General features: G+C 37.7%; 2 protein-coding genes across 2 annotated transcripts; one reads left to right on the top strand and one right to left on the bottom strand.

The window, feature by feature from the left end:
* Nucleotides 1-111: 111 nt before the first annotated feature.
* On the top strand, nt 112-1,969 carry LOC103140985 (dexamethasone-induced Ras-related protein 1-like). The gene is made up of 2 exons (XM_007556367.2): nt 112-872; nt 996-1,969. The coding sequence occupies exons 1-2, from the start codon at nt 602-604 to the stop codon at nt 1,517-1,519; spliced, it is 795 nt and encodes a 264-aa protein (XP_007556429.1). The 5' UTR covers nt 112-601; the 3' UTR covers nt 1,520-1,969.
* Nucleotides 1,970-2,160: 191 nt separating this feature from the next.
* On the bottom strand, nt 2,161-4,170 carry med9 (mediator complex subunit 9). The gene is made up of 2 exons (XM_007556369.2): nt 4,015-4,170; nt 2,161-2,616 (listed from the first exon to the last, which is right to left on the bottom strand). Exons 1-2 carry the CDS (start codon nt 4,092-4,094, stop codon nt 2,391-2,393), a joined length of 306 nt encoding a protein of 101 aa, XP_007556431.1. The 5' UTR covers nt 4,095-4,170; the 3' UTR covers nt 2,161-2,390.
* Nucleotides 4,171-16,682: the final 12,512 nt, after the last annotated feature.

Genomic DNA, 16,682 nt, shown 5'->3' with positions numbered 1-16,682 from the left:
TTTCTAAAACACTGAATCTTCGTGTCATAGCTTTACGCAACAAATATCAAATCGGACAGAAACAAATGCTTAAAACATGTGATTCCCGATGTGAGTTTTATAATAACGATTTTTCATTATTATACATTTTTAACAAAGTTTATTTATATAGGAACAATTGACAGAAAATGTCGTCTCAAGGCAACATTCAATTTCTACACAGAAATGCAGTCAATACAGTCAATCCAAGCCATTCAAGTTAAATATTTTTAACAAATGCTGAAATAAACCAAATTTTCGATGATTTTCGAACTTGGTGACATGCATATGAAAACAGAAGCGTGCATCTGATCAGTTTCTTTTTTGATATAGGCAGAACTGACGCAGAACTGCAGCCTTACTAAACACTGTGATTGCCGCTCGCCTCTCTTGCTCCTCTGTGGTGCTAGGGTGACGCATGACGCAATGGAGGCGCGGCGATCTTCTCCAATAAATTCTCAGCCAGCAGCCCGTCTCAGCTTCAGACAGAGCGCATTCAGACCTTTCCCATCACTGCTTGGATTTAAAACGAACCCCACACCGACAAGGCACCGCTGAAGACGGGGTGCAACTTGCTGCAGCTATGATTAAGAAAATGTCTCCATCAGAGAATGACTTCGACATTCCTGCCAAGAATTGCCACAGGATGGTGATTCTTGGCTCCACTAAAGTTGGGAAGACGGCCATTATCTCCAGGTTTCTCAACGAGAGGTTTGATGACCAGTACACACCGACTATTGAAGACTTTCATAGAAAGTTCTACAGCATCAGAGGGGACGTTTACCAGCTGGACATCCTGGACACATCTGGAAACCACCCGTTCCCTGCAATGAGGAGACTTTCGATTCTCACTGGTGAGTTTAGATTTAAATCAAAAATCCAAATTGCGCTGTTCGGTGGGTTCAGATCTAATTTTGTGAACTCTTCTTGATATTTAAACGTGTTCCTTTGTGTGTTTTTTTTGTTTGTTTTTACAGGTGATGTTTTTATCCTGGTGTTCAGTCTGGACAACAGAGACTCGTTCCAAGAGGTGCAGCGTCTGAAACGCCAAATACACGAAACCAAGTCCTGTCTCCGCAACAAAACTAAGGAGAAAGTGGACGTCCCGCTCGTTATCTGCGGCAACAAGTGCGACCGGGACTTTTACAGAGAAGTGCAGGACGAAGAGATCGAGAAGCTGGTCGGGGGGGACGAGCACTGTGCCTACTTTGAGATCTCTGCAAAAAAGAACACCAACGTCGACCAGATGTTTCAGACGCTCTTTACCATGGCCAAGTTGCCCAACGAGATGAGCCCCGACCGACACTGCAAGGTTTCCCTGCAGTACTGCGACGTTTTGCACAGAAAGTCATTCAGGAATAAGAGATGCAAGGACGGGAACGCATACGGAATAGTGGCGCCGTTTGCGCGCAGACCAAGCGTGCACAGTGACTTAATGTACATCAAAGAGAAAGCAATAGGTGGCAGCCAGGCCAAAGAGAAAGGCTGCGTCATTTGCTGACGCCTTTACCACACAGACTGCTCAAAACTTTTGCAGCCAAATAAATAAATTTTAAAAAAAAAATCAGCCGGGCTGCAGAAAACACGAGACCAAACAGAAAAAATAAAAACTGTAGACTGCTTGATCCAAATAGAGGTCAAGACGTGGTTTAGTAGATGCTCTGGAAATGCTGTAAAATGTGACTGCGTTGTCTCTCCAAGAGCAGCATTGAAGGGAAGAAATGTTTACATTTTGCCACCGTTCTCACGTAGAATGGCACTTTGAATGTTTGTTTTGCAGAATGAACAAAATGAATACACATGTATTTATCATGTCCTTGTCAACATTTTTTTTTTGGATAAGGAGAAAATAAAACTCTTGATACTTTTTTAGCCTCTTGTTTCTCTTGTGATTAATTTCATGCACAGCACACTATATTGTATACTATTTCACCCCCTTCTTTCCAATTTTTTTTTTTTTTTGTAAAAGAATACTCTTCAATATTAAGATTACAATATGTTAAAGACAAAATTTCTATTTCTATAAGAACAGGTTCACTGCCTTCCTTAAGATTTAGGCACTTTAATTTTGTGTCATCGGTGGATTTGTTCAAAATAAACACAGTAACTCATAAGTGGTAGTATTTAATAACAATGTCTAGATAAGGTTTTCAAAATTGTTTTAATACAAAAAAAAAAAACAAGATAGGAAAATCCAAACAAGATCTACAGAATCAAACATCCAAAAATAATAAAATAACTAATGATCCTCAAAATTGCCGTGCATTGCAGGAAAAAAAAAAAATCCCGTGTGTGGCCATGTCCTTGACCAGCATGAGTTTCAATTTATTTTTCCCCTCCAGTTTGTGAAGTCCAGTCCAACCCAACTAGTGTTATGATGCTTTGGGGACATCAAACATGCATAGGCTTTTGTATTTCTGAAGCAGTTGGTTCTTGGTGCGCACCTGCTCTCTCAGAGTGGCCAGCTGATGCTGCTGCTCCTGTGGGCTGCTGTCTATCCCGGGCATGTTGGAGATTTGCTCCCTAGCTTTCTGGATCTTTGTTTTCAGCTTCATCAGCTCTTGATGAACATCCTGGCCATCCTTGTCCTTGTCCATGCTTGAAAAGACAAAGACAAAAGTCAAATGAAACAAAACCTAAACATCAATCTGTTACATTTTCAACCCGAGAGCTTCCTAAAAGAGTAACATCTAAACATCTGTCCACAAATCTCAAGGATAAAACCGGACTACGTCGGGCTTAAAAATGAAAATGATGTTGAAATAGCATGGATGCCTAAGACTTGCTAAATTCCTGAAACACTTAAAGGCATTACCACAAAATATGAGAGTTGTCTGAATCTTTTATACACTGAAGGAAATTGTATTTTCTCATTTATTTTTTTAACTGCTGGCAAAATAAAAATGGATTTAAGGGCAAACAAAGTTACACTCCAACAAATACAAGTGCAATTAAAAGCTACTGCAACTGTTTAACATATAAATGTGTCTAAACTGTTTGAATTCATTTTATAAGCTTGATGGAAAAAGACATCCGATTGGTCAACCAATTAGACCTCACTGTCTTTCTCCACCCTGGCTGAGTCTTTTGGGCATTGAATCTTGATCTGAATAAAATTACAGCCTTGTCAGTTTCATCCTTTTGGTTTTGTAAATTCATAATCTACAATAAGTCTGGAACCATTAGTAACACTGTGATCTTTAATTAAGAAACAGAATATATATCATTAGACTTATTTTGATGGCAGTAAACAGATTGTTAAATGGATCGTGCTCTAAATAGCATGATCCATCACGTAATATATTACGTGATGTTTTCTACTTAATACGTCACGCACCAGGTATTTTTGAGTCTTTAAAATGTTGACAAAGTTGACAGAAAACTGAATTACTGTGCAACAGATGTGCTTACGAGCCAAAAGAGCAGCTGTAGTCACAAATTATATATATATAACTTGAGATGATTCAACTGAGCTGTGCTTGCAGTAAGGGTAATTTTATTTATATAGTACATTTTCGGCGACAAGGCAATAAAGAGTAGAAACAAAGCAGGAAACCATTAACGCAGTTAAACATTTGATTGTACATCGTAAATCTTAATATCTCCGGAGCATTCCAAAAGTTTGTTTTCCAGCGCAGTACTAATGATATTATATTGAACCTTACAAGTCGCGCTTCCCACTGTCACTTTCCCACTGTACTTTGTATATCTAAGCGATGATGACAAATAAACAAGTGCTCCAAAATTAGCCAGACATATGCAAATCTAAACGAGCTTTATGATCTTACACAGGTCCAAAATCGCGTCTGTGGCTCAATGATACTTGCTACGTTACATTTCCAGCTGAGAGGTAGTTATGCTAGCTTTAGCTAATAGGTCATCAGTATCCTCTGTAACGTCACGAAAACCATTTCTTTCAGACGGAGTGAAGAATGAAGGTGTACACAAGTGATTACATACATAGCAAGCACATTCTCAATGTAGCATTGCTCTTACCATTTGATAACATCGTGAACTAAGGGCAAAAGAGAGCAGTCCTCGCTGTCTTTCTCTACCCTCGGTTGAGACACCGCCATCGTTCGCTGCGCAGCTTTTTCTCGTCACATTACAGCCTGCTGACATCGGAGACGGGAAATCCGGCTCTTTTCTAGGATCCAAGTCGTTTGGCTCAGTTTACAAATGAATTGATTCTTTCGGTTCCCAAAAGGATTTTCCTTTTATTGTTTTTTTTTAGAATGCTTAAAAATGTTTTCTATTTTTATAACATAATTTTCGACATATTTTCATATTAAATGAGTGTATATACAAACTGTCACATTTGATTTCACCAACCCTCCAACTGAAACTCTGTTTTTGTTCCACAGAAACGCCAACATTTTTTAAACCTCATTTTCTGATCTCATTATATCATTGCACCTGACGGACTATTAATATCATTAATGAAAGCCTTAAACCAATATCAAGCAATGCGTAAGAAAGAACATCATACAGCATTAGGTGGAAGAAAAAAAAGTGCAGCCAGCCATATGCGTTGGTTCGGTCATGAACGACACACCACTAGATGAAACAACTACTTACAGTTCACCAATAATCTCATGAATAATCTGACCCAGAAAAAAAAAAAAACACAAATTAATTCACCATCAATGTATATATTAGTATATTAATATAATTACATCAGTTCCAATGTCACAAAGTGGATTGCAAGTCAGATTTAAATAGCTCAATTTATGATTGTGATGCTTTCACGTGTCCTTTATGCATGCTTAATAATAAAGTGTGATGCACCAGTCGTCTTAAATTTAATAACTTTACACATCAAAAACTATTAGACTGTAAAAATATGTGCCTGTAAATGATTTCACCATTCTACTTAAGTAGAATGGTGTCCTTTGTTTTGATTTTATTTCCAAACGTAATGATCAGGGGGAGGGCAAATTACAACTAGTGTCCACATACTTTTCTTAGAGGTGACATAAAAAGTAAAAGTTTTTCCAGCTGTTTGCAAAAAAAGTCTCAAATATAATGTTTTGTGCTAAGCAATTCACAACTTTACAAAAAGTCAGATTTAAATAGAAGCAAAAATATCTTCTCTTTGCTCTGTGGAAACATACAAACTTTCAAATTGCAAACATAGCTAAATGAAAACAGAACATCAGATAGAAGTGGTAGTATAATCAAAAAATGATAATAAATGCTCTAGTTCACAGGTGTCAAACTCCAGTCCTGGAGGGCCACTGCCCTGCAAATGTTTAGATTTGCCTCTGCTGCACCACACCTGAATAGAATAATTAGGTCATTAGCAAGGCTCTTGAGAGTTTATCTACACAAGGAGGAGGTAATTAAGCCATTTCATTCCAGCATTTTTTGTAGCTGTGGCACATCTAAAAACTGCAGGACAGCGGCCCTTGAGGACTAGAGTTTGACACCGCTGCTCTAGTTAGTTTGTAAGGCATTTGTCAGACTTAAAAAGTAAATAAACCTATGATTAATTTTAAACTGCCATTTGGATTTTTCCACAAGTTATTCTCCTTTTGAACAAAAAGCCCATATATCACCTCAAAAAGCCCATTTATCACCTCAAGTAAATAGGCCAACAACTGTCTTAATATTCCACTTTGAAGGAGAAGGGGAACTCCACAGCCCCATATTTTGCTCCCTGGCAACTTTAAGAACATTGACCTAAAGCCACTGCACTATGTTTACATGTCTGGCACATGACTCACATACAGAGTCTAACAAGGGAGTCTATGTAAACATTAGCACATGTTAAAAGGGCAAATCTAGTCTATCAAGTGGCACTATTGCAAAATATACCTATTCTACAGACAATTGATGTGATTTGTTTAGGTCATGCTTAAGTTTCTCTTACTTGGTTTCTCATCTGTTTTAAATCATCATTTTGTATTTATCCTAATTATCTCTGATCTCAAACTTAAAAAAAGAGGTATGCTTCCTGTTTACTATGATGTTTTCAATATGACATTCATACCACAAGGTGCAGCTGAAGCAGATTATTTCAGGAAGCAGTGATTCTGTAAAGACTGTAAGCTCTGAGCTCTGATTAAATCCCGAAATAGGTACACATGAGATCTCTAATGGCATTAGGAAGAGATTTTTATTTATTTATTTATTCATCATCAATCAACACATTCTGTTCATATCCATTCACTCCCTCCAGGTCTCATTTTTACTTCCACCAAACTAGGCTCATCTCAAGAAACAATATGTGGAGGAGGAATTTATATTTTTTTGTTAAAATCTTAGTGTGCCAGGTTTTGGTTTTATAAGTATTGGATTAGAAGGAGCTGAGTAAATATACCCTCCACACTTTTCAGTTTTTTCCTTGCCAAAACTTTGTATTCTTTTCAATTACACACTACTTTTTCTTGGTTATTCTGTAAAATGTGAGACATATATTTTAAAAAAAAAAGTGACAGAAGTTCACTTGAATCAATGCATTTTGAATGCATATGAATGCATATTGGCATGATTTATGACAAAGTTATGGTGAAATGCATATTTAAAATCCCTTTTAAAAATTATACTGTCTATGGTTGTTTGTGGTTCATGTTTTGGCCCCTGACAGAATTTCCCACATTTGAGACAAAGTGAAGCATCTTTCTGGAAAATGTCTCACGTGCAGCTCAGAGAAGGCCTTATGACTATCGGGGGAGTTTTGGATAACTTTTTGGCCTGGGTGACATTGGGAGACTTCCGCTTGAACCCATCCATAGCACTCCCCAAGTGACTGGGCTTGCCCTGCCCACCCCTTGTAATGACGTGAAAGAGCAGCTGACAGTTTCCAACAGATGGGTCATATCCCAGCATCTCTGGCTGACGGCCAGCAATATGCAGATGTCCTGTCCGACGATATGCTGGCTAATCTTAGAGTGCTTCTTGATATGAAAGATGCGGCCAATCACTGACGTTATACGCTATTAAAATCAGTGTTTAAATGTAGTTTTCAGGACTATTTCAATTAAATGCATCCTATGTGACAAATTAGACACAATCAAGCACTTTGTAAACACTTGATTGCAGATATGAACTTAATTTTACTTTGAGTGAATATCCAGTATTTATAGATTAAGATGGTCAAGTTTCCTGTTCAGTGCCACTAAAAAATAATTCAACCTTATTACAACAGATTTCAAACTTAGGCTTGATTACTTATCAAAGTTCTCCACTGATTCATATCATGGTTCAGCTTTTTCCTCTGGTTCATCCATTCATTGTTTGTGATTGCTTCAGTTCTGTTAAGGCACAATGTGAAGAAATAATTTCAAAAATCTTTCAGGAGCAGCTTTTTGTCATCATAATGTGATCTGAAAAGAAGTTTCCTTTGTCATCTATTGTATATATATGTATAACTCTTAAAAAGCCTACAACATAAGTTATTACATTCACTTAAGGCAACTGTAGGCTCTTCTGTAGTTAGTCATCTTTGTCTTTCCAAATCAAAAATACGCACCACTTTGTCGTGTGTGTGTGTGCATGGTTGCTTGTCCTGTGTGTCCCCATGTTACCCTATGATGAACTGGTGAACTGTCCAGGTTGTACTCAACCTCTCACCCGATGTCTGCAATCCTGTGAGGGTTTTATTGTGTTGCAAAGTTTTATCGTGTTGCACAGTTCAGCAACAAGGTGATTTACATGACACAGATAATGGATGGATGAATAAATGGATATTGAAGTTTGTGATTGTAATTTGACAATATGTGAAAAGTTACAGCTTGTATATGAATGCACTATACACTATGGTTCTGACACTTTGTCTCTTATGTTTCACCCATTCTGATACTAAATAGCAGATGAGCTGTTTTTGTTGCTTCAAAGACATTATTTGCTTTGACAAACAAAATATATTGACAAGAGGATTTAATCTGTTCTCTTTCCTGGAAAATCACAATGAAAAACATTACATAGAAGATTCATCAGGTTTTGTGATGAATCTTCACAAAACCTGATGACCCCGGAGTCTAACCCCGAATGACGTTCGGGGTTAGACTCCGAACGTCATTCCACGTTCGGAGTCTAACCCCAAACTCCAGCTTTGGTTTCTTCTTACATGGTAAAATAAAATAAAATAAAATAAAATAAAATAAAATAAAAACTACACACACACACACACACACACAGTGAAGATCGTCCAGCATGTTTCCCGGAGCGAAACTTTATTGCATGCAATTAGGAAGATTTTGCTCAAAAACATGAAATAAAAAATGTCAGCTTTAATCTAATCAGTGTACAAATGACATTGTGGAAAGATGTGGAGATTGATTAAAACTTATTTAATCAGGTTATATTTAAAGGTCGTAAAGGTTGCCAAATAACATGTTTAATGATGATTTGCAATATTTATTACCGACAATGAGTAAATGTGGGCATGAATGTCCATTGACTGAAACCGCATGAAATATATGTCTCCAGACAAACTCAAAGTAGTTTTTCAGCTTCTTGTTGCAGACTGACAGCAACTTAGGAACTACAAAGAACTATCGGTAAAATAAAATGGATGCATTATTTAAGAACTAAAGGAGGCTTTTTCACGAGAGTCCGAAATTTAAACTAGCTTCACACTGCCCCCAAGTGAAAAAAACCCAGAAACAACACGACAAAATGCACCGCAATTCTTTCTTTTTTTCTGTTATGTTTTCATTTGTTTGGTTTTTGTTTCTTTTCCCAGAGTCTGCCCCTCTTTGACAGATATGGTAGTAAAAATGTGTTGTTAATTAAATAAAGGCCAATAACGTCAGTATTCCCAGTTTACTTTATCTACAAACCATCTGACATTTCCCAGGAGATAGTCATAAATTAAAACTGACTTCCAAACGGTATTCTATTCTGAGTATATTTCTTGTAGCTAATGGTCTTTTATTGTACTGTAAATTTAGAATTTACACTTAATCACATGCTACTCAGTTGTTAGTGATATTTTTACCACAATAGACTTTTAATCTTAAAGTTAAAGCGCTCGTTTTATGCAAGTTATTCCTGAAAATAGAGAGTGCTGCTATTTAAGATTTACTTGTCATTTAAAACTGAGGCAATAGTGACTAAATTAGTCGTTTATGCCTCGTTATGGCGACCATACTAACCTCCACTAGGTGGTAGGCTTTAACTAGTAAATCCAAATATCTTCCTCCAAGTGGGTACAATAATTCTCTTCAGGTTTTCCTTGAATCTGTGCCTCTGATTTTTTCTGTAGAAAGAACTGGTTAGTGAACCTCATTAACCAGGATTTTTGTAATGAAACAGGCAGTTTTTAAATGGTGAGCATAATTATGCGAGGTTAGATCTGAGAAATAAACCTGGGACTGAAATAAAGTTTAGTTAATTCAAGTCAGGTTTATTTCTTCAACAAAGCAGTTCAATGTGCCTTACACCATAAAAACGCAATACAGCAACCAATTATGAAGCAGCAGTAAACATTTCATTTTTGTCAAATGCAACAATCAAAATCATTAAGCAAATATTAAAAATATTGATCAACATTCCAGTTATTATAAATCAAAGGCAATTCTAAACAGGTGTTGTTTAGCCTTAAAGGAACTCATTGTTTTAACTGTTCTGCAGTTTTCTGGAACTATGTTCCAGATAAGTGGAGCATAGAAACTAAATCCTGCTTCTCCATATTTGGTTCTGTGAAGCGGGTGAATGTTCTTTTGGAGCTGTATGAACTTAATTATTTGGGCTAAAAGATACCAGGAGTCTCTCAAAAATTAAAGTCCAGCAGGGAATCAATGCTCCCCTCCTACAACCAAATAAAATGATTGAATTACTTCCTCAGTGTGTCATCAAGTTTGCCAGGGCCCTGGTAATGATTCATTTATTTGTTGGAGCAATTACAAAACATTTGTAAATCAATGAAAAACTACTAAGTCAATTTAAATAAATAAATAAATAAATAATTAAGTAGCATGTTTCACAGAAAGGTTTAAAATTAATTACCACCACTACCTCTTTCTCATAGCATAACTGTACAAGTTATATATAAAGAACAAACCAGCAACTATTTAAATAAAAAAGTAAATCAGGGGACATAAAGAAAAAAATAATAATTGACTGACTCAAAGTATGTGTACAAAATAAAGGAAATGGCCAACAGCATTACAAGAAAGAGAGAGAAAAAACTTGATTTGGACAAATTAATTAATAAATAAACTATGTTCAAGTTACTTTAAAATAGTCTTGGCACTTTCAAGGGCACTCTGATCAGCAAACTATAAATACAGTGCAATGGATTTATTTTTTCCTAAAATACATTTACTTTTCCGTTATTTTAACATCTGGATGAGATACCTAGTGGAATATGCAAAATAATTGTGTTAGAAAAAAATACAACGACAGTTAGGAAACCTGTCAATCTGAAAGAACCACGCGACCTTTCCCTATTGGACTTAATGAGATAATGATTGGGTTGCGATGCGACTCTTAAATTAAATGGGGAAAACTCTTGTACTCACGGAAGCGCTTTACACCATTCAAGAATAACACCGTTCCAAATTCCTGATTCTCCATATACTCCCGGTTATCCTGAATTGGAGGTGTGTCACGTCCCGCAAATGAAAACATCATTGATAAAATTCCAAACTCCGAAAGACGGAACACACCGGGCCAAAAACCCAGCGCACCAAACGTGCAACAAAGTTGAACGTAGCTACGTCACGTCTTTGTGTTGACAAATCATGATCCACATGGGCGGGCATTGTGAAGCTATAGTTGAGAGTTAGCAGGCTAACTAATCGTGAGAGTGGAAGTGGAGCTAACGTTAAAGGAAAAGACAACTGTCAAAAGAGAGAGGAGAATAGGAGTCTCAGAGGACTCAGGATTCTGTTAGATGGCTACATGAACTGATTCAGAGTTAGCTGATAACGACTGAGTTTATCAGATGCCTGAGGAGCATTTTGGATACTACACCGATTGTCCCGTTTCCAAACGGAAACCGTTTCTGGACACAGACAGTAGTGCTAGGTAGCCTAGCTGAGTGAATAACCCAGGAGACTCCTTATTGTCACCTCAAACTCCATCCTGAATGTTTTGTCTGTCATGAGTCCGGCCGGGTGCTCCCATGTGAACGGTTATAAGGTGGACAATTGGAAACAAAACCTCCGAGTCATATACCAATGCTTTGTTTGGAGTGGTACTGCTGAGACCAGAAGACGCAAGGTAACAAAATAAAAAATAAAACACACAGAAACTGTAACGTTTGCCACTGAAACAGAAGGGAGATGTATTTTATTTGGCACTGACACGCGTAGAACCGTGGTGTCCCGCATAAAGCACAGCCACAGCTGAATAGAATTACCGTATAACTGGAACTGCTCAAGTAGCTAGCTCTGCTGTTAGCCACCGGTAAGTTAGCTGCTGTGGGTCTGAACTGCGGAAACCGGTTGCTTGTTTGCAGCATTAGAACTTAAAAACTTCAGTTCGTCTTAATGTGCTGCAGCGGAATGTCTTCGGTCACGCTGAGCGGTGATGTGTGCTGGATAAGTAAACTTGGGGTTTGAACAATTGTGGCCACGGACTAACATTACCTCACTAAATATGAACCCATTGTGTTCCCCCCTTCCTCTTCCCCACGCACGAGTAGAGTGGAGTTCTCCCTCTGGTCGGCGTGGGTCAGATCTCTTTCTACCTTGTCCCTCCTTCATTTTGCTCTGTTGAAATGAAGGAGGAAGTTTGAGTTGATTACCTTATTATCACAGTTTGTGTCTGAGCCCGGCCTGCACCACTCCCTGTAGCTCTCGACAATACGATGTCACTACTTCACCCTTTCTGTTCCCCTTTCATTTCTAAATATTTTTATTTTTTTTTTTTAATTTGGAACACCGTCATTGCCTTATTGTAGTAATTTGTTGTTTATGAGATCAGAACTGATCTTCTCTCATGAGTGTTGTACATTTTTATGTCGTTGTGATAAATCAGGTGCCTCAGAGTGATGCAGGATGGACAGATCTGGTGAGTTGATGCTGCTTGTACCCCTCCTCATCTTCACTGACATAATGCAGGTAGAGCAGATGCATAAGAGCGAGCTTGCGCTCTCTTCCCAAGCATACCCGCCTCCTTCAGTACCTCTTCACTGAAAGGATAAAAAAATAAAAATAGGTGTAACCTAATGCAGGCTGGACGAATCTGACCGGAAGGCTGCACTTTTAAAACCACAAATTCACAAATAAGATACGACCAAGTTAAAATGTGTACCTTCAAAACAATTTCCAAATTTATATTTTAAAAGGTTACACTTGAAAGTTTATTTAAAGAACTTTTAAGTTGTATCAAGATCTTGTATCTTGGTCCAAATTTAAGACGGGGTATCTTAGAAAAAAGAAATTTCACAGGGAGTTATTCCCATTTAATTTATATTTAAACCATTGAATAAAAAGGAAATTTTAGATATTGTTGCGAGACATTTAAAACAGACCCTTTTATGGAGTGGACTCAATAAGTTGCAGACTTTCACAGCACAAACGTCTGATGTAATTGCTATAGTTAAGAAGGTACGCGATGCTGATTATGTAAAAATATTAAAACACATTTATTATAAAAATTGTAAAATGTACGGATATTAATTTTGTGGTTTATTGATATTTTCAAGAGTTTCTTAATGCAAGACAGGACAGGGCTGCTGTTCTGGTAGGTCATTCCAGCATTGTGGAAAACATGGGTCCTTAGATTAATTCTCAAGATTTTCAGAAAGCTGTCAAGATTTCCGAAGTCATCATAAATGAAAATGTCATAAGAGAAGTTTAAAGCTCAAACAGACCTGCTTTGATGTACTGCATTTAGCCACTGAATCCCATTCTCGCTGCCTGAATGAACCACAGGCAAGTGTTTACATGCAATAGAAAATGGCTACTTTTCAAATAGATTAGTACATTTCAGTGATCCATTTGACATAATTTTTAGACACCCTGTTGACGCAGAAAGCAGCAAGCTGCGAGTCTTCTTCACTCAGCAACAGCGTCCATGTTGTCAGCATAGCGTGGTAGTGGTTATATAAGCTGCGTTCACTAATCGGGAAAAACATCCAGTTCCACAATGGCCGATCGAGCTGAAATGTGAGATTTTCCATTGCGTTTCTAATACAAACTCTGGTGAAAAACGTCTCAATTTTTGTCTCTCACCCCAACCACCTCTGAACATTCTAACGTCTTGGGCTAGATTACACCACAGTTTGGGATTTTCCCCTCCTTTAGTTCATATAATTTGTCAGTGCATTTGCCAGAATCTCTCTAATCAGCACCAGTTGTTAATTTAACTAGATGCTGCAGTAAAAAAAAAAAAAAGCCAAGCAATAGATTTTCCATTGCTTTATAAACGGCGTACGTTTGCTGAGATGAAAGAAATAAAGTCGAAAAGGAAGACATTGAAGCTGGGTCTGTTTAAATTCCATGTTGGTGATAGAATCAGGAGTCTTGTGCCTCACACCCTCTCGCTGAGCCTTTTTAGCTGATGTGACATGCAGAGCAGCAGTCGTGCTGCACACAAGCGGCGTGCTCTCGAGAAGCGAGGCATTCATTTATTTCATCCTTGAGTTCTCAGTTCTCTGGAATCTTATTATAAACGCATACACTAAACCCGCATCGACGCTTTCAGAAGTGAGAGCAATAGATGACAGTATCATGAAGCGTTATGATCACCGTCTGTTGTTGAAAAGACAAGCCTTATCGCTGTATTGCTCACCGCTTATTCATCCTTCAACAATGGCACAAAAGAAAATCAGCTCAAATTCAGCACTGCGTTCTCCATCCTGGATTTTAAGACTCTTTAAGTGATGTGTTTTGTTGCTAAATTGCTGTTCCACATATATATATTTTTTTCTCATTTCATTTTGTTTTTCTCTTAAAGTTTGTTCTCGGCTGCTGTCATCCTCTGTTCCCCGAGGCTTAAATCAATTCCCAAGCAATGTGCAAGAGCTAATCTGTCACCTGCTCTGTGTGCACAGTTAAAAGGCTGCTTGGGCACTGTAGGTTCACTGGAAACCTAAAGTAACTATATCATTTGTTTCCTTGCCCTCTGAGTCTATGAAACCTCTTGCTTTCATTGTAAGCTGCAGGCATTGTGCTTGTGTTTGTCATTGTTGTTGAAAAGAAATCTCTGCATGGCCGCAACGTGTTTAATGCTTCAGGCTTTAGAGATAGAAATGTGAGCGTGTTGCATGAGGTTTTAATGGCTTTGAAGCTGATTGTTGTGCTTACATAATTTGCTTCATTATGTCCTGCATATTGGAGTTAAATGCCATGGCCTATCAGATAGTCAAAGGTCTAAACTTAGTCATACCTGAGAGAGACTACACCCTAATTTACCAAAGATACTGGTAAGGAGAAGAAAAAAAACTCATCCAATAACCCTTTTGGCCTTTTTCTTTTGTTTGTCTTTTATTCTGTTCTTAAGTAAAGCTGTTTCTCAGACTAATGTTGTGTAACAACATTGTTTAGTGATGTTGCAGTATATTTTTTGCTTGCTCTGTATGTTGAAAGCCTTGAAGAATTGATTCTACTTTAACTTTCACAATTTGTAACATTATGACTGCAAACTTCCATGTATTTTTATGGTGATTTGATGTGGTGGACCAGCACCAATATGGTGGACCAGCTCCTGTCTTGTGTTCATGGTTGTTGTCTTCTTGACACTTCCACACCAGTCTCAAGTCTTCTGGAACCTATAGGTTTTCATCCAGGTTTGACCAATATACACACCCAACCATCGTCTAATCAACTCTGAGCGTTATTGGCTATGTTGAAAAAAGGAAAAAAAAAAAGTGTCCCCTGAAGCATAATGCTGTGACCACCATTGGGTTCATGGTAACGTAGAGTGCATTACTAATGGTTGCCCTGCCAACAGTATTCCCCCCTTGAGTTGTAAATCTCTGCAGCTCCTTCAAAATTACCACAGACCTCTGGGCTCCTTCTCTGATTAAGCCTCTCCTTGCCTTGACTATGTCTTGGTGAACAGCCATACCAAACAAGCGAAGTCTTCACAGAACAGCTAATTTTATGCCTATATTGAATTGCACACAGATTTAACTTTAACAATTGAGTTCTATGCTACTAATAGTTTCACAGAACTTAATCTAAGGATTTCAGAGTAAAGGGGATTGAAGATGCTTGTACTCCACAAAAACAATGTACAATGTCTCTTCTACTTCACAGTCTTGTTGTGTTGGTAAACAACATAAAATCATAATTAATTAATTAGTTCATGGCTGTGACATGAAAAAATGTTAGCTATAGGGTTACGGATACTTTTGCAAGGCTCTATATGGAACGTGCATAAATCTTACTATTATCAAAATGTTTGAGCCCAACTGTATTTAAAAGTGATAGTTTCACATTAAAGATGCACTTCAACGTATTGGGTTAGTTTGTATATGAAATGAGATGAAAGTGGGTTAGCTGGTACTGGCAGTATTTGATGTCATATCTGCTTTGAAGAGGTTTGCTGTCACTTTGATTACAGCAGCGAGGTTTATGATTACAGACCTCTCTGAACTAGAAAGGCAAAACAAAAACAAAGCATCTCCACCCTCAACCCTCAAGTGTTAACCAAGATGCAAGATGGAGCAGGAATTGTTAGGGGTAGAAAATGAATATTTTCTTAAGGATAAAACATTTATGTTGCTCCTCCTCCCCCTTCTTTTACTTCACTTGACGTGCGCATTCTCAAACATAAATGAGATGAGGCATGATTTAATCCACAGAGTGGTTGGTTTTGGTGCTGTGAGCAGATCTTTGTCAGATCCAACTCCATCACATCGCAGGCCTCCTGCTCTGTGACTCATCAGCATACATTTGGAGCAGCGAGATCTATTCCTACAGACTGTTCATGCTGCTTGCTTGTTCCTCTTCTGCCTTCGCTCCCACGTTGCGGCTTCCTTCTTTGTTTTTTTGCCCCCCTACTTTCATTTTTTTTTCTTTTCTTTTCATTGTCAACCTAGTTAAAACCATGATTCATGTTGCTTCCTGCATATCTTCTTTCGGATTTTTGTGCCAGGGAAAAATAATACTCATACAGCTCACATTTTATTNTATTTAAGATTTACTTGTCATTTAAAACTGAGGCAATAGTGACTAAATTAGTCGTTTATGCCTCGTTATGGCGACCATACTAACCTCCACTAGGTGGTAGGCTTTAACTAGTAAATCCAAATATCTTCCTCCAAGTGGGTACAATAATTCTCTTCAGGTTTTCCTTGAATCTGTGCCTCTGATTTTTTCTGTAGAAAGAACTGGTTAGTGAACCTCATTAACCAGGATTTTTGTAATGAAACAGGCAGTTTTTAAATGGTGAGCATAATTATGCGAGGTTAGATCTGAGAAATAAACCTGGGACTGAAATAAAGTTTAGTTAATTCAAGTCAGGTTTATTTCTTCAACAAAGCAGTTCAATGTGCCTTACACCATAAAAACGCAATACAGCAACCAATTATGAAGCAGCAGTAAACATTTCATTTTTGTCAAATGCAACAATCAAAATCATTAAGCAAATATTAAAAATATTGATCAACATTCCAGTTATTATAAATCAAAGGCAATTCTAAACAGGTGTTGTTTAGCCTTAAAGGAACTCATTGTTTTAACTGTTCTGCAGTTTTCTGGAACTATGTTCCAGATAAGTGGAGCATAGAAACTAAATCCTGCTTCTCCATATTTGGTTCT

Source organism: Poecilia formosa, unplaced genomic scaffold (assembly GCF_000485575.1).
Source record: "Poecilia formosa unplaced genomic scaffold, Poecilia_formosa-5.1.2 Scaffold78, whole genome shotgun sequence".
Lineage (NCBI taxonomy): Eukaryota > Metazoa > Chordata > Actinopteri > Cyprinodontiformes > Poeciliidae > Poecilia > Poecilia formosa.
This window is presented reverse-complemented; position numbering and strand designations above follow the sequence as displayed.

Bases quoted from the DNA above. Each gene is read 5' to 3' on its own strand.
- LOC103140985 (XM_007556367.2), top strand. From the start codon at position 602: ATGATTAAGAAAATGTCTCCATCAGAGAATGACTTCGACATTCCTGCC. The intron at 873-995 runs GTGAGTTTAGAT...TTGTTTTTACAG, and splicing joins GAGACTTTCGATTCTCACTG to GTGATGTTTTTATCCTGGTG.
- med9 (XM_007556369.2), bottom strand. From the start codon at position 4,094: ATGGCGGTGTCTCAACCGAGGGTAGAGAAAGACAGCGAGGACTGCTCT. The intron at 2,617-4,014 runs GTAAGAGCAATG...TGTCTTTTCAAG, and splicing joins GTTCACGATGTTATCAAATG to CATGGACAAGGACAAGGATG.